The following is a 21,737-nucleotide window of genomic DNA, read 5'->3' on the forward strand; positions in this document are numbered from 1 at the left end:
GGCCTAGCCAGCAATATTTATTTTCACCCAAAGATTTGATCACACGAGCACTGAGTAGACGTTACTAAGAGCTTTGCAAGTCTTAGCCAGCAATATTTATGTAACGTTATTGGATTAAAGATAGATAAGAAATCAAGCATTTGTATAATGGGAGAAGGTATCCTACCCTTTTGTTTTTCTTTGTAATACAACCCTTTTCAGGCTTTAAACATTTTGTTTGATAAGTAGAATGTTTCCCTGTTCTTTCTGATTACATGATATCTTTGGACCTTTTAGGTCACATTTACTAGAAGAGAATAAGCATAAGAATAAAAGAATGAGGTGATTTTCAGTTCTTTCTAAACATCTCATCAAACCCATTTTCATCTCTCATTTTGTTCATGAATTGCTCAATAACCTTAATTAAAAAAAAAAAAAAAAAAAAATCATTTCTAGATGTGCGTCTTTCTTCACAAAATTGAGTGATTTTATTTCTAAAGTAATATCAATTAAAATTTCAAAATATAATTCATTTTTATTAATAAACATAAAAATAAAAATTGAACAAAGAGACATTCATGACATTAAAGATCATTTTGTAATACTAATCCATCTTTCTCAAATAATAGATTTATGAAGAAAAATTAAATATTTTTTTTATATAAACGCATAATATAAGGTATCCCAAACATATATGTTCGATCAAATCATCTATAACAATTACAAAGTAGTATTATATCACCCATATAAGATCCATTTTTATTCCATTTAGTAAATGGAAATTAATGGCATAAAAATACTTTTATAGCTCGAGAGATGTTTGTAAAATATTACAAAATTTATCATTATTTACTACTAATTTTTAATCTAAATGTTGAATTTAATATTACATCAAATTATACTTATAGTCACTAAATTTGTGTCTTTAAGGGTCCTTAAAAGACTACTAGAAAACTAACTTAAAGACCAGGGGCCGCTTGGGATATTTAGCTACTTACCACAGTTTTAACATAAAATTTTGTAATTGTTTTAGAAGTTGTGGTCTTGAAGTCTTTCAATTTAGAGTGAAGCGTGGGCCAAACTCCTCTTCCACCTTCCGATCATCTCTCGTCCCTGTCATGAAATTTCCGTTAATCATACTCAACATTCAGCAATTGCAGAACATGGATAATGTTGCATATTCCCAAGTTTAGCCATAACACTCAAATAATCTCAAATAGAGCTCATTGTGCACCTGACTTCCTTCCTAGATGTAATATTTGTATATTAATTAGACAATTTTTAAAGTTGAGATGCCAAATAAAACCTTTTTTTTTACCTTGCGAGGTGGGATGGCATGTTCATTGTCCTTGATAAGTACAGCCTTGAAGCCCAATGGAAGTAGTACGTCCTCGTACCTATCAATATTCAGTAGACCATGTAATTATGAGCCAGGTTTATGGAAGAGCCACACAGACATACAAGGGTAAGAAACATATATTTTTTTTCTTCAGGGAAACTTGAGATAATATCATTTCAGAGGAACCATTTATAAATGAAAAAGGGAAGATAAGATACACTCCTGAACAGAAAGACAATGAAGATTACAAAAACACACTTCAAGTTGCATTGAACGACCAAGATTAGATATTTACGACATGCCAAGAAGTTCCTAACAAATTCCTAAACGACATTTGATTTCTCGATAACTAAGGTTCCATTTGAAAACTATTTAGTCTTTGGTTTGTTACCATTATTGACGACCATACTCGTCTATCTTTGGTTTAGTATTGAATTCTATTTCATTAAAGTATTTTGTTTATTTCAACAAGCCTCAATTCCCCTCTAAATCCCAATCTTGATGTTCTTCACCCCAGCAATTTGAAATGGAGGCACCCTTCCTTGAGGAAAGCTTATAAATTTCATAAAACATTCGTAATGAAAGGGTTGAAATGTCCTCCTAGCAGTGTATCCTTTGACCATTCATAACATTAAAATTCAATTTTTTGAAGAAAATGTTGATATCTTGGCAATGTTCGACCACGACCTTCCCCCATCCTGCCTTCGATGGCTTTGGTCACACCACCAAGTAGCTCCAGACCATAAGGAAGGAATTATTCCTCTGTTTGAATTAGAACCGACCCCAAGACTCCACTCCTACTGAATGGAGAGGGGTACAACTCCAATTTACCAAATGGCTAACGAGACAATAAACCCCTCTCCGTTCCCAATGAAATCTCTCAAGTATCTCCATTGAGTAAACAATTTTAATTGGTGCCCTAAGAAGGGAGAAACGGTAAACGAGCGTACTGTTGGGATAGACTGACCCAAAGCCGATGTACCGCTTATGAGAAAAGGAGGTTCCTCTATTTGTCAAACTTGGCTTTAAACTTATCCACCATCGGGCTCTAAAAGAAGCAGAAAGCAGGATAAGAAAAAACAATCGATTCCACCAATTGATCTCTCACCGCAAACCCACTTAAGACCTTTCACAGAAAATATTTCTCTCATCTTCAGTATCACCCCATGGATAAGGATGCTTCCATCGGCCACCTACAACTAACTCATCTTCATTTTAATAATGGTTAAAAATAGGTACAAAACAAGGAAAGATAAGGAGCCTGATCTCTAGTATTTATAACCATGAATTCTTTTTCAAAGACAAAGGAGTGAGATTCTAAATGGAAAAAAAGGAAAACATCTAGATAAATATTTGAACTGAAAGGAGCAATTAAACAAGTAGGAAAAGAAATTCCAAGTGAAGGTTGAGAATTACTCTGAAACTGAAACTTTGTAAGGTGGTCCACCAATATGGTTATCAATCTGCCAGCCAAAAAATTGTATTTAAAACATGAAATAAAGGAAAGAATCAAAAACAGATATACAAAATAAAATCAAACAAATGACTGTTTACTTAATGACGAGAAAATGTGTCGTAACATTTTTACAATTTTGTTAAAAGAAAATTATTGTAATAGAAATGACAAGGCAGTCCAAGAAAAAGAATTATACAGAAAGAGAAGACAAAAGTGCCCTAAAGTTACAAAACGTCATAGAAAAGAAAATTCAACTTAAGAAGAGAAACTTCCAGTGAAATATGAGGTGAAATTTTGCGTTCTAGGCTTGTAAAAATAATCCATAGAACATAAAAGGAAAGAATGTAAGAGAATATTTGTGTTTAAGTAAAGAGGATTACTGGAAACATTAGTGTTATAAGCTCTCCATTTGGTTTTAATAGCATCTGCATCTGTTGTCCCCAAGCTACTCTCATGGCAGGTTCAATAGCAGAAAAGAACCTGCACGGCTTCCAATAATCATCATGTAGGATTCTTCCAAGAGAAAATAAGCTTGTCATTAACTCTAACTTACGTATAATCAAAAATGAGATCAAACAATTCCTTAGGTCTCCAACTGAAAAAATCTTCCTTTAAGAAGCTAAAGTATCTAATCTTTGGCGATGAGGAAGATAGCTGCAGTTTGTAAGGGAAAAACAAAAAAGAAAAAGAAAAAAAGTAGAAATGAGATTACTTTCAAGTGTAACAGAGAGTCTGGAGGGAACACCTCAGTTCAGATAATATAAGCAGAATGCAAGTGTGTAATCTCCATTATTTGATATCCATTCATGAAAGGAAATATTTGATGCACACTCTCAGTATTCTTATAACATCATTTTTCACATGGACGAAATGAATTACCCAAAGATCTAAGAAAAGTGAAAAACTATCACCACATCTTGATTATATATACCCATTCGATTGAACTTTTGAAATTTGTTATATATCCCGCATACATAGCATACTTGAAAAGCCTCCTGAACGGATATGTGGTAGGAATACAAAGCATGCTTGGAGTTGAATTCTTCAAGCTTCTCATCCGGAATACTTTGGTAAGAACGCCAGAAATTTGATGCTAGATGGAACATAGTTTAGTACCACTATGCAATTGGCCATTCTTAGATATGAAATGACGATCTATCTTTATGTGCTTCGTTCTATCATGATGTAGAAGATTCCTTATTATGTTCATTGTTGCTTGACTATCACAAAACATTTCGAATGAACTCCGAGTTTCAACTTGAGTTCTTTAAAAAAACTTCTAAATCCACATCCCTTCACAAGTTTCCAAAGCTAGAGCTCGATATGCAGCCTTTGCACTGCTTCTTGCTACAATTGCTTACATTTTGCTTCTCCTAAGTGACTTTTTTGTCCCAAACACGAGCAACCTCAAAATTTGAGCTTGAACTTTGATCTATGAAAAACATGTTGAACTGCTGTGATGCACGTTTCCCAAAAAATGAATGAATTGAACTCTAAAATTGAATGTAAATGTAACCAAGTATCCATGTTTAGGTCACTATACTATGCCTCTATTCATGATTTATTCACATACATGATTTTTATGCGGTTATACGGGGATGATTAGGGGTTCGTTAACTAGCCCCTAATCGTAAACCTGACTTGATTGTCAGGGGTTTGGATAACTATAGAACTGACTTATGAGATGGTACTCTATGGGGATTATTAAGGAGTTTGCCACTTAATTTCCTCTTAATGAACCTGTCACGAGCGGCAGAGTCCGCAGTAGTACCTTGAAAGTTGGCTGAACATTATTCATACATGAGATGTTTATACAATTATACGGGGACGGTTGAGGGTTCGCCAACTAAGCCATAGTTGTAAACCTGACTCAATTGTTAGGGTTCCGGATAACTATTGAATTGACTTATGATTCATGACGGTACTTTGTGGGAATTATTAAAGAGCTTGCCAATTAATTTCCTCTTAGTGAACCCGTCATAGCGGTAAAGGTTCTTAGTAGTACCTTGAGAGTTGGCTAAACTTCAGAAGAAATAAACCTTATGAAAACTTATAACTGAGTTTGCGCCTCGAGGTTCCACGATATATATGATGATGATGATGAAAGAGAGTAGCAGAATGATAATTTAAAAGACCTAGAGAGCTCAAGAGAAATTTGAGGGTTGGAGGTCTAAATTGGATCAAGAACTAAGAACTTGAATTATCTTCCCTAAATTACCTCAAGTTGAGCTTGGGTGGAACAAACTAACCAAGAGTGTAACGTAGGAAGAACTTATTATTAGGAACAAACTTAACAAACTCCTAAGACAAAATAAGACACTGGACGAAGGAAATAAATTTCTTAAGACTTAAAAATGAATAATGAACTACTAGCAAGCTACTTACTGAGTATTTTTATACTCAACCTTACTACCTCAATTTTCTTTTCAGGTGGAGCCTGATGTAGTGGTCGAGATGGAGGCACATGTGGGCTATCGACTATAGGGCGTTTGTCACATTTGAGCCTAGAGGAGTTACTCAATCCGCCTTTTCATACTCCTTTATCTGCCTCTTCGTGAGAAAGAAAGGTTTTTGTGGGAAGCTGGGGTGTGCACTTACGGTGGGAACTTTGGAGTGAGAGAACTTCAGAGGTATGGTGTCTAGCAAGGTTTAATGTTTCCCCTTGGGCGTCAATCTTTTTTGTAATAACTCTTTAGGTCTTGTCTTACTTGATTGAAGTCCCTTCCATTAATGGAACTTCCTTTTGTGGGCTCATTTTTTTTAATATCCCTTTCTCTCTTTTCTTTTTCATTTGGGTCTACTCTAAAAAAAACAAAAAAGATCGTAAATTATGATAAATGTGACTAAATGACTCTTGGACACTCATGCCAACCCTAAACTCAAACTCAATTTCAATAGCTTATGCCACAATTTCAACCCGCCATAACCTTTTCCATTCCAAACCAAATTAAGCATATGATATATTGTTGAAAAAGTTTTCAAACATGCTTTACACGTAAGCTTCATATGCAAGAGGCAAGTTAATGAAAAGTAATTTGCAAGTAAAAAAAATTGTAGCACAATGGTTCACGTTTCAGGAAAATAACTCAATATACTTGACCAATGTGCACGAAATTTTGCAGAGACTTCATTCGTATTATACCTAAAATACAAGCAAAGTTTCATAGCATTACGAAGGATATAAAAAGGATTTCATTAAATAATTCTAAACATTCGAAGTTTAATTTTAAAGAATAAATCATAAACAAAACTAAATCCCCTTTCAACTTGGATCTGATATCAATATTGGAATATTAGAGAAAAGGTAACCAATTATAGTATAGCGAAATCCGCAAAAATCCAATATAACAATTGGAGAATAATCATGAACGAAAAATTCCCACTAAACCTAAGTTCTTCAATTCAGAGATGCAATTATGAATACAGGTGACTTGGGGAAAAGATTGAAGACAAATAAGGTAGCAGAAGCTACCAGGGAAATGCTAACTAAACAAATATACTATAACTAACATTTAAGTATAATAAAAGTTGGAATAAAATAAACCTCGAATAATTATAGAACAGATAAGAAGAAATATCAGCTAAGGTTCCAAAACTACATTCACAATATAGTTCTCGTACAAAAGTTCCCAAAAGTCCTAAATTTCCCTTTGTTTTTTCATTATGTTGGCTCTGGAAAGAAGCTAAATGCAGAAATATAATATTATTACCTCTCTTGCCTTTTGTATGGCATTGTTTGATATGTCCAATCCAATAACATAGCGTTCAGAGCTTGCCATTTGTACAACATCATAGCCCTGTCATATTAAAAACTTTGATGTTTTCTATAAAAGAAATAGTATGATTCTAGCTAATTGCTATGCACAAAGGGAAAAATCGCCCTTATCCTCAGGCTAGGTTCAGAGATAAGGAATGAATTATAGAATGTAAATAATTTAAAGTATCCGTGTAATGAAATCTCTCCAAAATATATTCCTCTGTTAATCTCTTGAAAAGAAAGCTTAATACGTTTGAATGCCTCGTTTCAGTTTCTACTTGTTAATTGCCTCAAGCTACAAGTTTGTTTTGGTTTTGAATCAGCCGAGGATCCTACTTTTTAGGGAAGTTGCTGATATGTTAAGTTGTCGATTGAAGTTGCTACTTTTTTGAAGTTAAGAGTAAGTTTCTACTTTTGTAGAGTTGGCTAACAATTCTTGCACCAGAGTTGATCGAAGAAGTGGCAAATGACACCGTTATCCGTCTTCACCACGAAGTGGGATCCCAAAAGATATTGTCTCCAGACTCTAAGGCAATGGGCGACGGTGAACATTTCATTTTCAGAGACAGTGTACCTCCTTTCTGCATCGTTGAACTTCCAACTTTCATAGGCGATGGGGTGACCTTGGATAAGGACACCCCCAAGAGCAAAGTCGCATCCCCCTATAGTACGTTTTGAGGCGATTCAAGTCTGACAGACTTAGATGTGATTTTGCCGAATAGTCAAACAAAATCAGGGGGAGGAGTTGACAACTAGTCACACCCCCATATAGTACATTGTGAGGCGAATCAGGTCTAGCATGCCTAGACATGATTTCGCAAGTAGTCATACAAACAGAAAATACAATAGTAAGGCAATACAACATGAAATTAAATAAAGTGTTCGGTGTGGCATGGGCATGCAGCCACGGACAACACGCCTTAGACGAGCATGACCGTGACACTCGGCCCCTCACTTCCTCTATAAAGTTATATCAACCCCCTTCAACCTACTAACTTTTTTACTCTTTCACTGATCACTCCTTCATGTTCAAATGTCACTTGAACCAAAGGTATTATTAGCTCTCTCACCACTAAGGATTCTATCTCCTTTCCAATTGTTAATGTTATTAAATCTAATGAAGCATTTGAAATTAGTCTCAGTAGTGAGGAATCTGAAGCACATTTAGTTGACATACAAAATGATGAATTTTAGGTTGAAGACTCTTTTGTAGAAGCATTTAAAAGTCCTTTGGTTTTGATAAAAGCAATACACTTGAAGTTTCACAATCACTAGCATCATCCGTTTTTATTGTTCAACAACGAGAATTACTTCTTGGTAATCTGGTGTTTTTTCTTGTTGCCTTGAAGACCGTTTTCAATTTCAATTCTTTATTAATTTTGGAGTTCCGAGGTGGGTCATTTTTGTAAAGCCTTTTTCTGAGAGATTATAGGGATGTTTATTTGGTGGTTTGGATTTTTGTACTCTTGGGTGTATTTGAGTTGGTTTTGAGTTATTAGATGTCTTTTCTCCTTTTGGAACAAATGTGCATAAATAAATGTTCTTAGTTGCAATATATCTTCCTTCCCCGTCAGTCTCTTTTGCTCGGAGCTAAGTGTTTTTAGCGTTTATTTCAATACTTCGATTGGATAATTATTTTAGGCTCTTTATTGAAGAGGATTTAGTATTACTTGAATTGTTTTTTATACACTTATTTGTAATCCCTCTTAGTTGTTCTTTTCCACTCTTCTGCGGAGTTTTGTGTCTTTTAAGCATTAGTCTCATTATTTCAACAAAAAGTTTTCGTTTGTTACAAAAAAAAATAAAAATAATAATAATAATAAATAAATAAAATAAAATAAAATTATAAAAAAACGAAATGACATACACTTCCACATCCAGGCACAAGGGCACGACCATTTGGAAGATCTCCCATTGCACAGAGATGACTAATTACAGGAGTTGGTTGTCCCAGGTCCCATGGTGTCAGCCCTTGCTCCCAGCATGTCTCCCAACCACCTAATTAGTAAACCTTCAGAGCATGAGCACAATGGATGCAAGAATGAAAATATCAAAGTCGATATCGAGATTTCAATTTATGGATATTATCAATAAAATATCAATATTGACAAATATTCTAGTAAACCAGTACATATGTATATATGGAGAGAGAGAGAGAGAAACAGCCGAATTTTATTGATAAATAAAATGATTAAGGGGAAAACCCCAAACACCCAATAAACAGCATTAAATAAACTAAATCCATGAAGACTTCAAAAGATGATCGAGTATCACCAAAGACCCTTCCATTCCTTTCACACCATAAAGACTAAAAGAAAACAGTTGAAGGACAGCCACAAAACTTTCGCAACTGCTTTGAATGGATGTCCTATGAAAACAAGGATAATAAATCTTGAATGCTTCAAGGCATAATCGTATTTCAACCAAAACCACCCAAACAAAAGTCCAATCTTGTAAAGCAAAAGTGCAAGAGCCAAATAGAGATATTAATAGGTTCTTTACACTCCCTATAAAATTATAAAGTGCCTTTAGATTAATAATTAAGTAATTTACCCTCCATAGAGATATTAATACATGTTTTGCATGAAGTGTTTGTGGTGGTTAAAGAGTCATTAAAAGGTTATCTCTTGCATGTATCTTCAAATTTAATGGGTATTTTGCTTAAAGTGCCGTTGGTGCAAGTTGATTCTTTTAATTTTGTTTAGTTGGTTATGGCAGAATTTATACTACGGTGCTTTGTGTCACAATCCATGGAGCAATTAAGCCCCAAGAAAGTCATCAAGGACGACGACTAGTTAAGTGTGGGAGAATATCACAACCATACTATGAAGATAGTAGGTTGTGACTCTCACATCGAGACAAGCAAATCAACGACCCTCAAGTGGCGCCCATCCGGCCACGTGAAGGCCAAGACAGACGAGTGCCATGATGCAACTGAGGAGGACGGTGCATCATCTAACACACCAAAGAGATGTGCATTGAAGTCAAGTTGAGGCATAAGTAAGACAGAGGCAACGATGTCAACATGAGGGACAAAAATAGGCTTGATAAAGGGTCGGGTAGGACTCCGGGCCTTAACCTCGAAAGTCGGGGTTCCATAAGGAGTTTGGGCATGTGGCTCTAGAGTTAACTCCATCCATATGAAATATGAAAGCTCACCAAATATGGTGTCAATTGGACACCGGACGGATGCTCCACGATACCGTATGACTGTCCGCCAAAATCATGTCTACATCTTCCAGATTAGAAATGCCTCAAAATGTACCTTAGGGGGAGGCATGGTGTTAGTTCTCCACCTCCCCTAGGCATTGTGGCTTAAGCGAGCTACCTTGTAGCACATACGTGTATCATAATGAGGGCGAGCATTGCGAGACGAGTGTCTCAGGCGATTTTCTTTGAAATAGGTCTTTCAAGGATAGTATCGGACGGCACAAGTGAGCTGACATGCACCCCAAGCATTTGTTGGAGGTTGGTATGTACTCGCTATCTAGTACAGAGTCCATAAATGATATGACATGGACAAGGGAGGGTCCAATGCCTCGATAGAGTCCGGATGGATGGACGTTCGGGAGGTCCTGATAATATGAATGACACATAGGCCCATTCTTGATGGGCAAGACCGAGTGAGCTATGATGGTCGATGACATCCCGAGACTTGGGATGGCATCATGACATGAAGGCAATGTCAATCGGGAACTAAGATGAGAATTGAGATGCAACGTTACATATGAGAGACCTTGGCCTCAAGTAGAGGCAACGTCAAGCCAGATGATTTGGCCTAGTGTAGAAGCAAGTCAGTGGGGTAGCAAAAGATTGAGCATGCATGCACGGGCAGCATGTGTGGCTGAACAAGCTTGAATTTCACACCAGTTATATTCAGTTGGTGAAGAAAAACCTCTCCTAAGGGTCCAACGAAACCACAAAGGCAAGCGAAAAATGTATATAGGGTTGGGTTCCTCTCTAGGTTAGTCGTGAGCGTGTCAAGATCACGAAACTGCAAGGTTGAAAATGTACGACCCTGGCACTTTGCACGAAGAGTTGGGGGTGGTTGAAGATTAATTAACGTTGTTTCTTTGTTTTAGGTTGAGCTTTGAAAAGGTGTTTGGTTTGAAGAGCTGGTTTGGTTGAAGATCAATCAATGTTGTTTCTTTGCTTTGGGTTGAGCTTCCAAAAGATGTTTGGTTTGAAGAGTTCTAAAGTCGAACAATTCTATAACAATTATTGACTGCTTAAGCTATTCAAAAGAGTTCTAAAGTCAAGCAAATATTATCAATCGTTTCATCCAATTCCAAAACCAATCAACGAAAGTTCCTGAAATGGAACCGAAAAAAATCCGATTCAAATTATGTGCTTGTCCCTGAGTTACACTATTCATCCCACAAACGGCAGTATATCACATAGACGAATCTTCAGGGCCAAAACATGACTGAACAGGTATAAGTAGAATAGGAAATGAGTTGAAATTCAGCATTACCAGTGTGGTCGTCGCGGATAACTTTCGAAAACTTATCGACGCGCGATTGATGATTGGATTTTGAAGCGTTATGTTCAGAATTATGTTGGCCCATCCTCAATTTCGTTGGCAAACGTCGATGGCTTTGCAATGGAGCAGCTCCAAGTATTGAAGGCAATTTCCTAATGCCGACGATCATACCTTCTTTCAATCTTTGCCTAATGGAAATATTATATATATATATATATAATTAATATAAATATCAAATTAGTTAAAAAAAAAAAAAAAAAAAAAAAAAAACCATCTTTCTAAATCTCAATTTTCACCAATTTCAATAATACTTTAACTTTTAAAAAAATTAAAAATATCTTTACAGTTTCAAAAAAATTAAAAAAAAAAAACATTTCATAGAACTAATTTCAATTTAAGATCAAAATACTCCAAAACTTTCCAAAAAAAAAAATAAATAAATAAATAAAAATAAAAATACTCCTCCAAATGTTTCAAAAATTTAGTTAAAAACTTTTTTTTTCTTTTAAAAAATGCCTACTGTTTTTAAAATTTTCAAAAACTCCTTTTTAACATTTTTTAAAAAATCTTAAAAATACCAAAATCATGAATACTTTTAAAATTTTATAAAAAAAAAAAAATTAAGTTTTAAGTGTATGTATTTTTATCTAAAAAACAATGGTAAGGGTATTTAAATTTTTTTTTTTTAAGATTCTTGAAATACCAGTTTACACATTTTTAAAACAAAAAAAAAAAAATTTAGAAATATTTTTATTAATTTAGGCCAATATAAATGCTAAATTTTTTCGAACTCTATGAGATTCGAAGCTCTCCATTTTTGTTAAACTAAAAGAAATTAGAACGGTACGAGTCTATTACACTTATATATGTATATAACTTGATCATACTTATAATACGCTGCGTTCCATCTCTTCTACCTACTTACACTCAAAGAAGTTCGATCAGCCACGTGTCTAGTATGTGTTCTATCATGCTAGAAATGTCGAGATCACCGAAAGGATAGATTTTTTTTTTAATCTTTCCTTTCATTTTGTTGTCACTTATCAATCTTGTTATATTTTACTTTTGAAGACTACCTGAGAAGTGCAATATTTGAAACAATGAACACTCTTCTAAAGGATCCCTTGGTGACAAACTCCTCAAAATAACAAATGTTAGGAGTAGAGATGGAGAAACAAGAACACAAAAATTGGGCGACAAGTAGAATGATTCAAGTGAAGCAACAAAAATGATTGAGAGTGAAATTTGAAGATGAATGAGCTCATAAATTATGAAATTACTTGTTCATCTGTGCTTCCTCAGAGACGATGGCCTTCCAGTTCTTGACGACTGACCAGCCACAGCAGCATAAGCTCTGAGTTTCTTCAGAATCATCCTCTCGCTCTCACATAGCATCCAAGAATGATATAACTTCCTATCTTGTACGCTACATACCATCTCGACGTCTTTTTCTAAACATCTTGAACCGTATAAGCTTTCCCGCATATCTGCAAGCGACACGAGAGCTCTACGAACGTCTTTAGTCAACAATACATCCCGGGTAAGTTTTGAATCTTCAACCCAGATGTTGTTTCCTTTTTGATACAACATAACGCCACTATAATTCCCTGATACTGATGTAGTCATATCAAAGTGATTAAATGCAACCTCTGGTAGCAACATTATGTAAATTAATATCAGTAGTTCAGTTTGTGGTTCCCCATCGTATGATATCTCAAAATATTCAGTGTCTTCATTGCCACAACCACAGTACTCCAACTTTCTCCATAGTGATACTCTTACTCTACTGTATCGCCTCGAAAATCGAGATGAACTCCAATCAGTAACCAGCTTCAAATCAATGTTAACGATATCATAGGGATTATCTGCTTCTGTAAATCCGTATCGGTGTAGCAAAGCAGCGTTACCGAGCAAACCATATGTATTGAACACCTAATGTCCAGCAGAAGAAACGAAAAAGTTATTCCAAACCCCTTCAACTGAACATTTTCATGGCAACCACAGAGGTCGACAAGATTTGGTTATGAGTGAAGAGAAAAATCTCTCATTTAACGAAACGAAAAACTAACCTCATTACCAGCTTTGACATTCTTCACCATGATCATCTCAAGCGTGGTGGGATCACCTCCGAGTTCCGAAGAGCTTGAGTCAGTATCACATGCATTGTTTAGCTCAGTTAGAAGAGAATCTGGTTCTTCTTTGTCCGGAGGAGAATTCCAGCATTTGGACTCATCGTCATATGGATGTACATCGTTTAGGTCAGAAGTACTATTATCAGACTCGACATCAGAAGACACCAAGGTAAAGTGTACATCCTCAGCATTCGTCTTGTGGTTAAACCTAGGTTTCAATGAATTGAATGAGAGATGATAAACACCGAGTTCTTAATTCAAACTGAATCATGATGATTATTCAAGTTCAAATTCCAATTTATTCCTTGAGCATCATACTTATTCTAATATAGATTTTATATTTATAAATACGAGAAAATTTCAAGTTCTAGTCCTCAATGAATCTACCAACACTCACCAATTTCAAAATAATAATAATAAAACTAAATAAATAAAAAAATCTAACCAAAATTTCATCCTTCTTCAAAACAATTTCATAGAGCCTTTGATCATGTAGTCCATTGAACACATGTCAGAATATTTTTCTTTTTACTGATTCTTCAAACAAAAACCTAACATAAGGTAAACATCACGAAACTTAAATTTAAAGTCCAATTTGATTAAATTAAAAGTTTGAGGTAAAAATTGACCCACTATACCAAATTCAAGAAGTTTGTCTTCAAATATTTTCTTTTGATCATGGATGTTCCCAAAAAATTCTTAACTTTTACACCATAGTTAAATTGGACACTGCCAGACTAAAGATTTTGTAAATATATATATATATATATATGAAAAATTAACCAGAAGATCAAAATATAATATTATAAAAGTTCAGACAAACAAAATATTCAAACTAAAGTGAAAAACAGATAATACGTAAGTTTAAGGATCAATAATTCAACAGGTATAAATAATTCATAACAGGTGCCTAAATCCTAAGCATCTCCAATACCTAATTCGAGACGAGACAAAGACACATGACAAGAAAAATGAGATGAAAAAACAAGTCCTTGATAGGACTCAAAGCTCCTCCACCACTTTTAGGTGGATCCTTTTGAGAAACAAGTCCTTGACAGGACTCAAAGCAACTCTATTTGCTACTATTTAGTTTAGAAAAAATAGTTACCATTTGGCCAGACTTTCCATAAGCTTAGTACCTCTCCCGCACTCTAGAGGCCATATATAATGCATAGAATTGAAAATGGTAAGTATATATATTGATAACAATTTAGAAGAAGGATTAACTTACAGATCTGCCAAAGGGACCATCCCAAACCCATGAAAGTCATCAATCTCGAAAGATCTAGAAGAAATGAGGCTCCTCACAGAAAAATATTGTTCAACGCCAAAAAATTCTGGACTGAACATCAAAGGTGCAGACATCATAAGAGGCACGATATTCTCTTTCCAGTCCTCAAACATAAGGGTCTTGTCTTCTTTTACCGTCTGCCTAAAAGTGTAAGAAAAATCATCTACATAGATTACACTTAAAAGTCACTGCATCATCGCTTTATCATAAGTAGAAATAACAAAATAGTGAACCTACTTGAAGGCAGGAAGTAAACACAAAACCATATGACCTCAAGTATTTTCTTTCACTAATTGAAAGACCATTATGAATAGAATTTTTTTACAGATTTTTGTATATACAGCACATAATGTAAATAAAAACTATTGGGACTTCTGAATCTTGTCACATACATCCCTCTCTCTCCAGCTGATAGATCTCCTAGGAAGGATAGCCCTATCCCTCTTCAGTTCTTGAACACATAGGAATATACCCTTCTGTGTCAAAAATACACGTTTAAATAAAATACCAACAGCTCCTTTCATCACCTTCTTGTAGCCCGATGAAGCAAGAACTTGATTGTTGAAATCTTCTCGATATCAAGAAGGCCTACGACAGCATTAATTGAAGCTTCCTGGATAAAAATTTTGTATGCCAAAGGTTCTGGTTCACAGCAGTGTTTTCAAAACACAAAGCGCAACCCGGAATGACAAGTCTCTTAATTGCCTCACAATTTTTTGAAAATGGGAAGTATGGTAATGCTGCTGACACACTTACAGTCCTTAGCTTTCAGTTTCCAACAAGTTTTACTCCCCCCCCCCCCCCCCCCCCCCCCCCGACCTCAAGGCACCCTCCTTGTCTAACCAATCCGAGAACTTAATTATAACCAAGATCTCTAGTTTCTTAATTCTTGTGCGTACAAAGCACTATAGAGTGTAAACAACCCGATTATTATTAATGGGAAGCCCAGAGGTAGATTTGAGGCCCAAGCAATTCTTGGCACCACATTTCTGAGTTAATTACAAAGTCGATGGATCATATACATTCCAAGACTAAAGAGAAGTGTCATAATATAATCATCCTCGTGAATTAGATGTACAATAGCTGCGAAGGAATCCATCAGAACCTTAAAACTAATTCTATGTTCGCACATAATTCCATACATAAACTCCCTAACAGAGCAGAGATCAAAATAGAAGCCGAGAAAAAAGAACTGGACGTACCTTGTGTAGCTCAGTTCCACAAAGAAACTGGTCCACATCTTCCAGAGACCAGAGCAAGGGTAATAACTCTTTGTCGGGCAGAAGCTGGAGATAGCCAGCCCAATTAGAGTTCTCCCCTAAACTTCTCTCATACATAAGAGCAACCGAAAGCCCCAAATAGCCACCCAAACCGGCTTCTTCTATGATCGGACAGGCACTGCTGGTCTTGACGGTGAGGCAAGCAAGTTTAGGAATGGTTGCAACAACATCCCCTTCCCGCAAATCGCACAAGGCTTTGACGGCAATTCCATCGTCGCAGGTATCCGTGAATTCGAGAGCGTCGCTGTATTGAATGCCTTGGGATGCCATCCATCGCTTGAAAGCTCTCAATCGCCTGAGATTTAAAAATGAAAAGGAAAGGGCGGAATGAGAAGAGATTTGAAACTTGATGAGAAGAGAGGAAGAAAGGTGATGAGTTAGAGAACCTGGAAGTCATTGGAGGAAGAAACTGGTGAGTGGCACTTCAGTTGAGGATGAAGGTCGGCCGTTCCCGTTGGTTAGGTTTAACAGTTTTTATAGGAAGTAGACTCTTGACCTAAATATTCACGGAGTGACTAAATTTCTTTGTTTTTTTTTTTTTTTTTTTTTTAAAATCCAACTTTCAACCATTTGCAATAACATCATCATTCATATGAATTACATTAACATTTAATAAGTTTCCTACTTAAAAATATATGTTGGGACGTTACCGCGTTTGATGGCGTGCGATATGAGTGACTATCTTTCACAATCGAAATCTTTTTATGTTAGAATACTTTTTGTAGTTGAAACTATATCGTGTTATGTAAAACATTTGAACCAAGTTTTTCTATCTCGACTATGATGCATTCTTCAAGTATATTTTTAATTCATTATGTTAAGTCATCAATTTGGAATGGTAGCTGGAAGAAATATCATGGAATTGGAAGTTAAGTGAAGACTTGTTTGATCAAAACATGAACACCCTCACCAAATATTGATTTTTTTTTTTTTTTTTTTTTTTTTTGTCTCTCTTCTCATTTGTTTTTGTTTTTGTTTTTGTTTTTGTTTTTTTTGTCCTTCCGTGGGTGTCATATAAATCCCAAGTTTCGCCTATCAGTTGAACATCATATACACAAGAATAACAAAACCAGGAAGCAAATCTAATCACTGATTTTGGCCCAACTTCTCACCACATCTACACATTCACTACCCCCACCTCCTCCTAACAACAAATCAATCAACTCTTCATCCTTCTCTCCCTTACCCTCCTCTCCCCAACAAAAACCCAAACCCAAAACCAAAACTATTTACAAATTAAAAATCTCAATTAACATACCCTAGTCTAGATAGAGTATCCGTCTCCATTTCTCCATTCGTATTCATCGCAACAATCGAGCTTCTGCATTTATAACATACAAATTTCCCTGGGACATTGTCCGAGTCTTGAATCCCTGAGCATCTCGTATGCCACCAAATGTTGCACAAGTCGCAAGCTAGCATTCTCTCCCCATCGTCGTCCTTGGCTCCGCAACTGCAGTCCACAGTCCACCTTTCCAATCCCCTCTCCATTCGGAACCTGTTCAGCGCCATTTTCCCTTGACATCTTCCTCTCACACGTACTGATTCGGTTTGTCCGAATAATAGCTTGACCTGGGTGGAATCATCTACACCGCCATGGTCCACTATCTCTTCTACTTGAAATCTTTTGAACATCAAGTACACATCTTGGAAAGCTTTTGATGCTTCAAGCTTCAGGTCAGACATGGTTGCATTAGATGGAAGTACAACTAGTTCCGGAGGAGGTCTTGAGGAATTGTCTTTCGAGTCTTCCACAACTTCAACCTCACATGAGAGGCATATCGAAAAAGGATTCAACTTGGTCAGTAGCTTCTCAGGTTTATAATCTTTTACAAACTGCTTGCAGTCTATCAGCTTCACGGCTGAGCTCACCGCTGCATCCCTTGTTGCCTGGGGCCCATAGTTTACCATAGAGTGTGGATGAAGCATGGCATCGTACAAAAACCTCAAGTCCAACAGAAGATTTTCTTCAGATGGGAAGCTAGAGATGGAGGACACGGTGCAATCAGTGGCTGTATTCGATGAAACATTGCCCGGTTCGAGCCTGCATAACAAAGATACCCCTTGAGAGAGACCACACACACTATGGACAGAGCCTTCCAACAAAGTACACTTGTAACAACATGGAAAAAATCATAAACGAAAGTGCATTTCATTTACCTGTATTCAAAAGCACCTGATTGAGGATTGCGATGAGAATTAACAACCATCCCATCAGATGATACTTTACCCCCAAGATTCTTAAGGCAATAATCAAGAAGTTCCGGGGGACCTGCTTTGCACACAGCACCTCTAAGGGTGCGCCAACTTACCCAATTTGATCCAGATACTGCATGCAGCACTTTCAACATTGCTTCTTCAACACGTGTAACATCACTTCTAGTCCACGAGCACAAGACCCTCGACTGCTGCTTTTCATCCGTTACATCATTAATGGTTGACGATGACTTACGAATGTTATGAATTAAGCTCATCAGAAACCTGAAGAGATCTCTCACATTAACAAGCTTACGCTCTGACAAAGACTGATAATATGAAATTATGTCCTGAAGTTGAGAACGAGGCTTCCGTCCTTGTGATGTAACGATTAAGAGAGGAAGGCTGGAGAGGGTTTCAACAGCCATTTTGTAGGCATCAAGAGTCACTCCAAAACTACCAGCACCAAATTCATAACCCCACTCGCCATACCATGGATGGCCCTTGGTGATAGCATGAAGCATCCGGTACTCGAGCCCATACTTCTTAGACACATCCATCACACTTACCTTTCTGCTCAAAGACAATAAAAAGAAAATTCACTCATTCCATGTACCCATAACACAAATAAATCAACTAAACTCATCAGGAAGAATATGCCACTTTCACCTTTTCAGCACTGAAAAAGGAAAGGGTGTTGACATATCCTCCCCAAAGAAAAAACCTACAGAACTTAAGGTCTCTTTCGAGCAGTTTGGTTCATCCATCATGCATAATTTGTTAATTACACAGGTTTCAAACATAATAAATCATTTCGAGTCAGATCTCCACCAGCCTAAATGTTAAATTCAGAATGCTTTTTCCATATACAGCTTAAATGTTAGCAAACATGAGCATCCAGAGATCAACAAAAGCAAGACACTGACAAGTAAATTTGAGAACTGACTCAAAAACGATGTTCTTTAAACAAATTTTGAAAAGGATTCACTATAGTGAAAGTGATGCCTTACCTCACTCCAAGCATTTTACAAAATCGATCCCAAAAATCCATGATATGGCATCCTGATAAGTGCCTTGAACCACCCTCTCTTCCATTGACTCTGAGAAGGTGTCCATAACCATTTGAGTGAACCACAGCATGTAAAAGATGAGTATTGTTCTCTAACTGCTGGTACACCCAGTCTTCAACATCATCTGTGCTTGTTACATGATTGCACGACTTGCATCTAGAAACCCAATATAACCAAAAACTCATCAAAATCGTGAGAAAAAAACAAAAGCAGAAATAATGCTTAGACTAAGAGGGCCAAAATAATTAATCGCTAAAGAGGGAAAAAGCTGGTTGTATGGCTATTGGCCATCATCCAACTATAACAATTTTATTTCTTCGCAACACAAAATAAACAGGAACTGAATGCAAACAGAAGCAAATGAATTTGGGCAGTATTTATTCTGTAATACTATCTTAATGGAAAGGAAAGATAAATTAGTAGAGCAGTGATCTGATCCCAGAAATATCAATCCACTTTTGCACACATTCATATGACTAATAGATTAGAGTTTATTTTCTAAATTACATAATGAAGGCAAAGGATTTTGTAGATTATCCAGCAGAAACGCTTATAGGCGATGATTTGTCCATATCTAAGCTCAATTCTAGTCTCAAAATCATGATAACCACTCAAAACCCATTGAGATAAAAAGGAAGAACGAAGGTAACAATTGATAGAAAATCTGGATTGATCAGTCCAGAACAACCATAAACCAGGGAAAGGAGTGTGGTTAATGAGCTCACTTGGACTCGGAGAGATGCAAGACGTCTCCACAGCACATACATGGCTTATGATATCCTCCAATGGAGCTTCCATTAGCTTTTATTATGAAATGGTATCGTTTGGCACACACAGGATGTGCACTCCACCCTAATCATTGGCATACAGTTACAAACAACAAACAATTCACATCAAACATCATACATCATACATCATACATCATACATCAAACAAAACACACTCTTGGGCGTTCTCGAAAAGTAATCACAAGGGTATCACAACCCAAATCCTTACAACTAAAATGTATTAAACTCAAACTGTTCCAAACTTAAAAACAGTAAACGAAATGGGGCCAGAGGAGAGTTGAATGAAATAATTTTGTATACAGAAGGAAAAGAGGAACACGCAACTATGGATTTTGTCACATTTTCCGAGATGTGGGGCGCTGTATCCACAAACAAACAAGCCTCAATTTCCATGAAAATGACCCACATCTATTCCTATCTTCTCTCTGTTAAAGAAAAAAGATTCCTCCGCCCACCCACTTTACATGAAGAATCTCTCCTTACGGTGTTGTAATTCGAACTTATCATAGTCAATAACTAGACTTAGACCATACAGTAAAAAATCAATAACAAGAAATTAAAAAGAAAAAAGAAAAAGAAGATCATGATCATAGTCACTCATCACCCACTGCGACACCGTACTCCCAAAGTTCCGAAATAGCTGTCACTCATGACTCGGACATTGACATAATATCCAATTTTCTCTACCCGCCACGTGTAACGCATCGAAGGGTTGTTTGAACACCATCAAATCAAGGCCCGCACATGAAAAGGAAATGAGTTCTCCCCCCATATCAAAATCTCGTAATTATCGCGAGATATTGAAAAAGTGACCGGCGGGAGACGAGAAACAAAGCGGAGGAGGCGAAAAAAAGAAGAGAGACGAGGAGTGGAAGGAGACTCACCAACAACACGGCACTGGTCGCAGTAGACGGATCTGGATCTGGCGACGTCCTCCTCGACAATATCGAGATAAACAACGGCGGGTTGAGAATCGGAGCCGTCGAGGAGGTCGCCGACGCGGAAGAGGATCTGCCAGGTGAGGAGGTGAGGGAAGAGGGAAGAAGGGGGAGGAGGGAGGGCGTGGTTGGTGAGGAAGGTGTGGACGTTGGTCCGGAAGGGGCCGGTGAAGAGGTGGTCGTGGTCGGAATCATGATCGGTGGCGGAGGTGGACATGGAGGAGGAAGGGAAAGAGAGGAAGTCGAAGAGATCAGCAGTAACACGTCTCTTCATTCTCTTGAGGGGACGGGCGTTAACGACCATAGCTGAGAGGTGGGGATGAAAAAGAGGCTGAATCCAAGGAAGAAGAGAGAAACAGACGGCGGAGATTAGGGTTAGACTCAGAGATCGGGGGAGGAAGGTTCAACAACGATAGCGGTTTAGGGTTTTTTTCTTCGCCCCTTTCGGTTCGGGTTCTTCGAATCTTTTCCTTTTCTTTTTTTTTTTTTCTTTTTTTTTTTAATTCATAAAAATATATATATTCAGTGAGTGTGTTGTGTTGCGTTGCGTTGCGTTGGTCGTTCGAGAGGGTTCCAGTGGAAAGGGGAGAGAGATTTTAATGGAGAGAGTTTCTCAGAGAGAGAGAGAGAGAGAGAGAGAGAGAGATTTTAATGGAGAGGGAGAGAGGGCTTTCTTTTAATAAAGGAAGGTGCGGTCCTCAATCCTTTTCTTTTTCTTTTTTTTTTTTTTTCTTTTCTTTTCTTACTTTTACTTTAATCTTCCAGTCCTTATATTATCATTACATTTATTTCTATGACTAGATCGTTTAGATTCTTAAATAGGAGTTAACAACGCAGAACTCCTAATGAACTTTTCGAGGAGTGGATTGATTCTTTATCGGTTGTGCCCATTTGAACCCTCGTGTCAATTTTGTAACTGGTTCGTGGGATTCATGTCTATCACACTTTGGTTCATGATAAAATACTTGAACTATGGTTGGGTTGTCAATTTTCAGACAAAGATAACACAATTGACTTTCGCTCTAAAA

At 36.8% G+C, this 21,737-nt stretch overlaps 3 protein-coding genes across 4 annotated transcripts; all 3 read right to left on the minus strand.

The window, feature by feature from the left end:
* Nucleotides 1–735: 735 nt before the first annotated feature.
* LOC111781882 (putative thiol methyltransferase 2) lies at nucleotides 736–11,212 on the minus strand. 2 transcript variants are annotated; one of them, XM_023662609.2, is made up of 8 exons: nucleotides 11,006–11,211; nucleotides 8,399–8,529; nucleotides 6,485–6,571; nucleotides 3,328–3,428; nucleotides 3,155–3,254; nucleotides 2,735–2,781; nucleotides 1,298–1,376; nucleotides 736–1,092 (listed from the first exon to the last, which is right to left on the minus strand). In XM_023662609.2, exons 1-8 carry the CDS (start codon nucleotides 11,181–11,183, stop codon nucleotides 1,039–1,041), a joined length of 777 nt encoding a protein of 258 aa, XP_023518377.2. In that variant the 5' UTR covers nucleotides 11,184–11,211; the 3' UTR covers nucleotides 736–1,038. The 2 variants fall into 2 exon arrangements, with proteins under 2 accessions (XP_023518377.2, XP_086976299.1); XM_087120173.1 differs by lacking the exon at nucleotides 736–1,092 and adding an exon at nucleotides 1,094–1,225 and having other exon boundaries at nucleotides 11,006–11,212.
* An 893-nt stretch (nucleotides 11,213–12,105) lies between these two features.
* Nucleotides 12,106–16,256, minus strand: LOC111782265 (SET domain-containing protein). Its single transcript, XM_023663105.2, has 5 exons — nucleotides 16,104–16,256; nucleotides 15,640–16,012; nucleotides 14,378–14,574; nucleotides 13,084–13,354; nucleotides 12,106–12,946 (listed from the first exon to the last, which is right to left on the minus strand). Exons 1-5 carry the CDS (start codon nucleotides 16,112–16,114, stop codon nucleotides 12,299–12,301), a joined length of 1,500 nt encoding a protein of 499 aa, XP_023518873.2. The 5' UTR covers nucleotides 16,115–16,256; the 3' UTR covers nucleotides 12,106–12,298.
* Nucleotides 16,257–16,725: 469 nt separating this feature from the next.
* Nucleotides 16,726–21,194, minus strand: LOC111781422 (PHD finger protein At1g33420). Its single transcript, XM_023661989.2, has 5 exons — nucleotides 20,656–21,194; nucleotides 19,709–19,835; nucleotides 18,924–19,139; nucleotides 17,878–18,486; nucleotides 16,726–17,761 (listed from the first exon to the last, which is right to left on the minus strand). Exons 1-5 carry the CDS (start codon nucleotides 21,011–21,013, stop codon nucleotides 16,963–16,965), a joined length of 2,109 nt encoding a protein of 702 aa, XP_023517757.2. The 5' UTR covers nucleotides 21,014–21,194; the 3' UTR covers nucleotides 16,726–16,962.
* Between the last annotated feature and the right edge of the window lie 543 nt (nucleotides 21,195–21,737).

The sequence above is a fragment of the Cucurbita pepo genome, chromosome 19 (assembly GCF_057944985.1).
Source record: "Cucurbita pepo subsp. pepo isolate OVF chromosome 19, ASM5794498v1, whole genome shotgun sequence".
NCBI lineage: Eukaryota > Viridiplantae > Streptophyta > Magnoliopsida > Cucurbitales > Cucurbitaceae > Cucurbita > Cucurbita pepo.

Excerpts from the sequence above, each read along its gene's own strand:
- LOC111782265 (XM_023663105.2), bottom strand. Across the intron at positions 13,355-14,377 it reads ATGGTCCCTTTGGCAGATCT|GTTTAACCACAAGACGAATG; the intron begins GTAAGTTAATCC and ends ATTGAAACCTAG. Across the intron at positions 12,947-13,083 it reads ATGTCAAAGCTGGTAATGAG|GTGTTCAATACATATGGTTT; the intron begins GTTAGTTTTTCG and ends GCTGGACATTAG.
- LOC111781882 (XM_087120173.1), bottom strand. The coding sequence starts at position 11,183 with ATGATCGTCGGCATTAGGAAATTGCCTTCAATACTTGGAGCTGCTCCA. Across the intron at positions 3,429-6,484 it reads CCATACAAAAGGCAAGAGAG|CTATCTTCCTCATCGCCAAA; the intron begins GTAATAATATTA and ends TACAAACTGCAG. Across the intron at positions 1,377-2,734 it reads TACAAAGTTTCAGTTTCAGA|GTACGAGGACGTACTACTTC; the intron begins GTAATTCTCAAC and ends GAATATTGATAG.
- LOC111781422 (XM_023661989.2), bottom strand. The coding sequence starts at position 21,013 with ATGGTCGTTAACGCCCGTCCCCTCAAGAGAATGAAGAGACGTGTTACT. Across the intron at positions 19,836-20,655 it reads CGACCAGTGCCGTGTTGTTG|GGTGGAGTGCACATCCTGTG; the intron begins GTGAGTCTCCTT and ends GCCAATGATTAG. Across the intron at positions 18,487-18,923 it reads TGTAAAATGCTTGGAGTGAG|AAAGGTAAGTGTGATGGATG; the intron begins GTAAGGCATCAC and ends GTCTTTGAGCAG.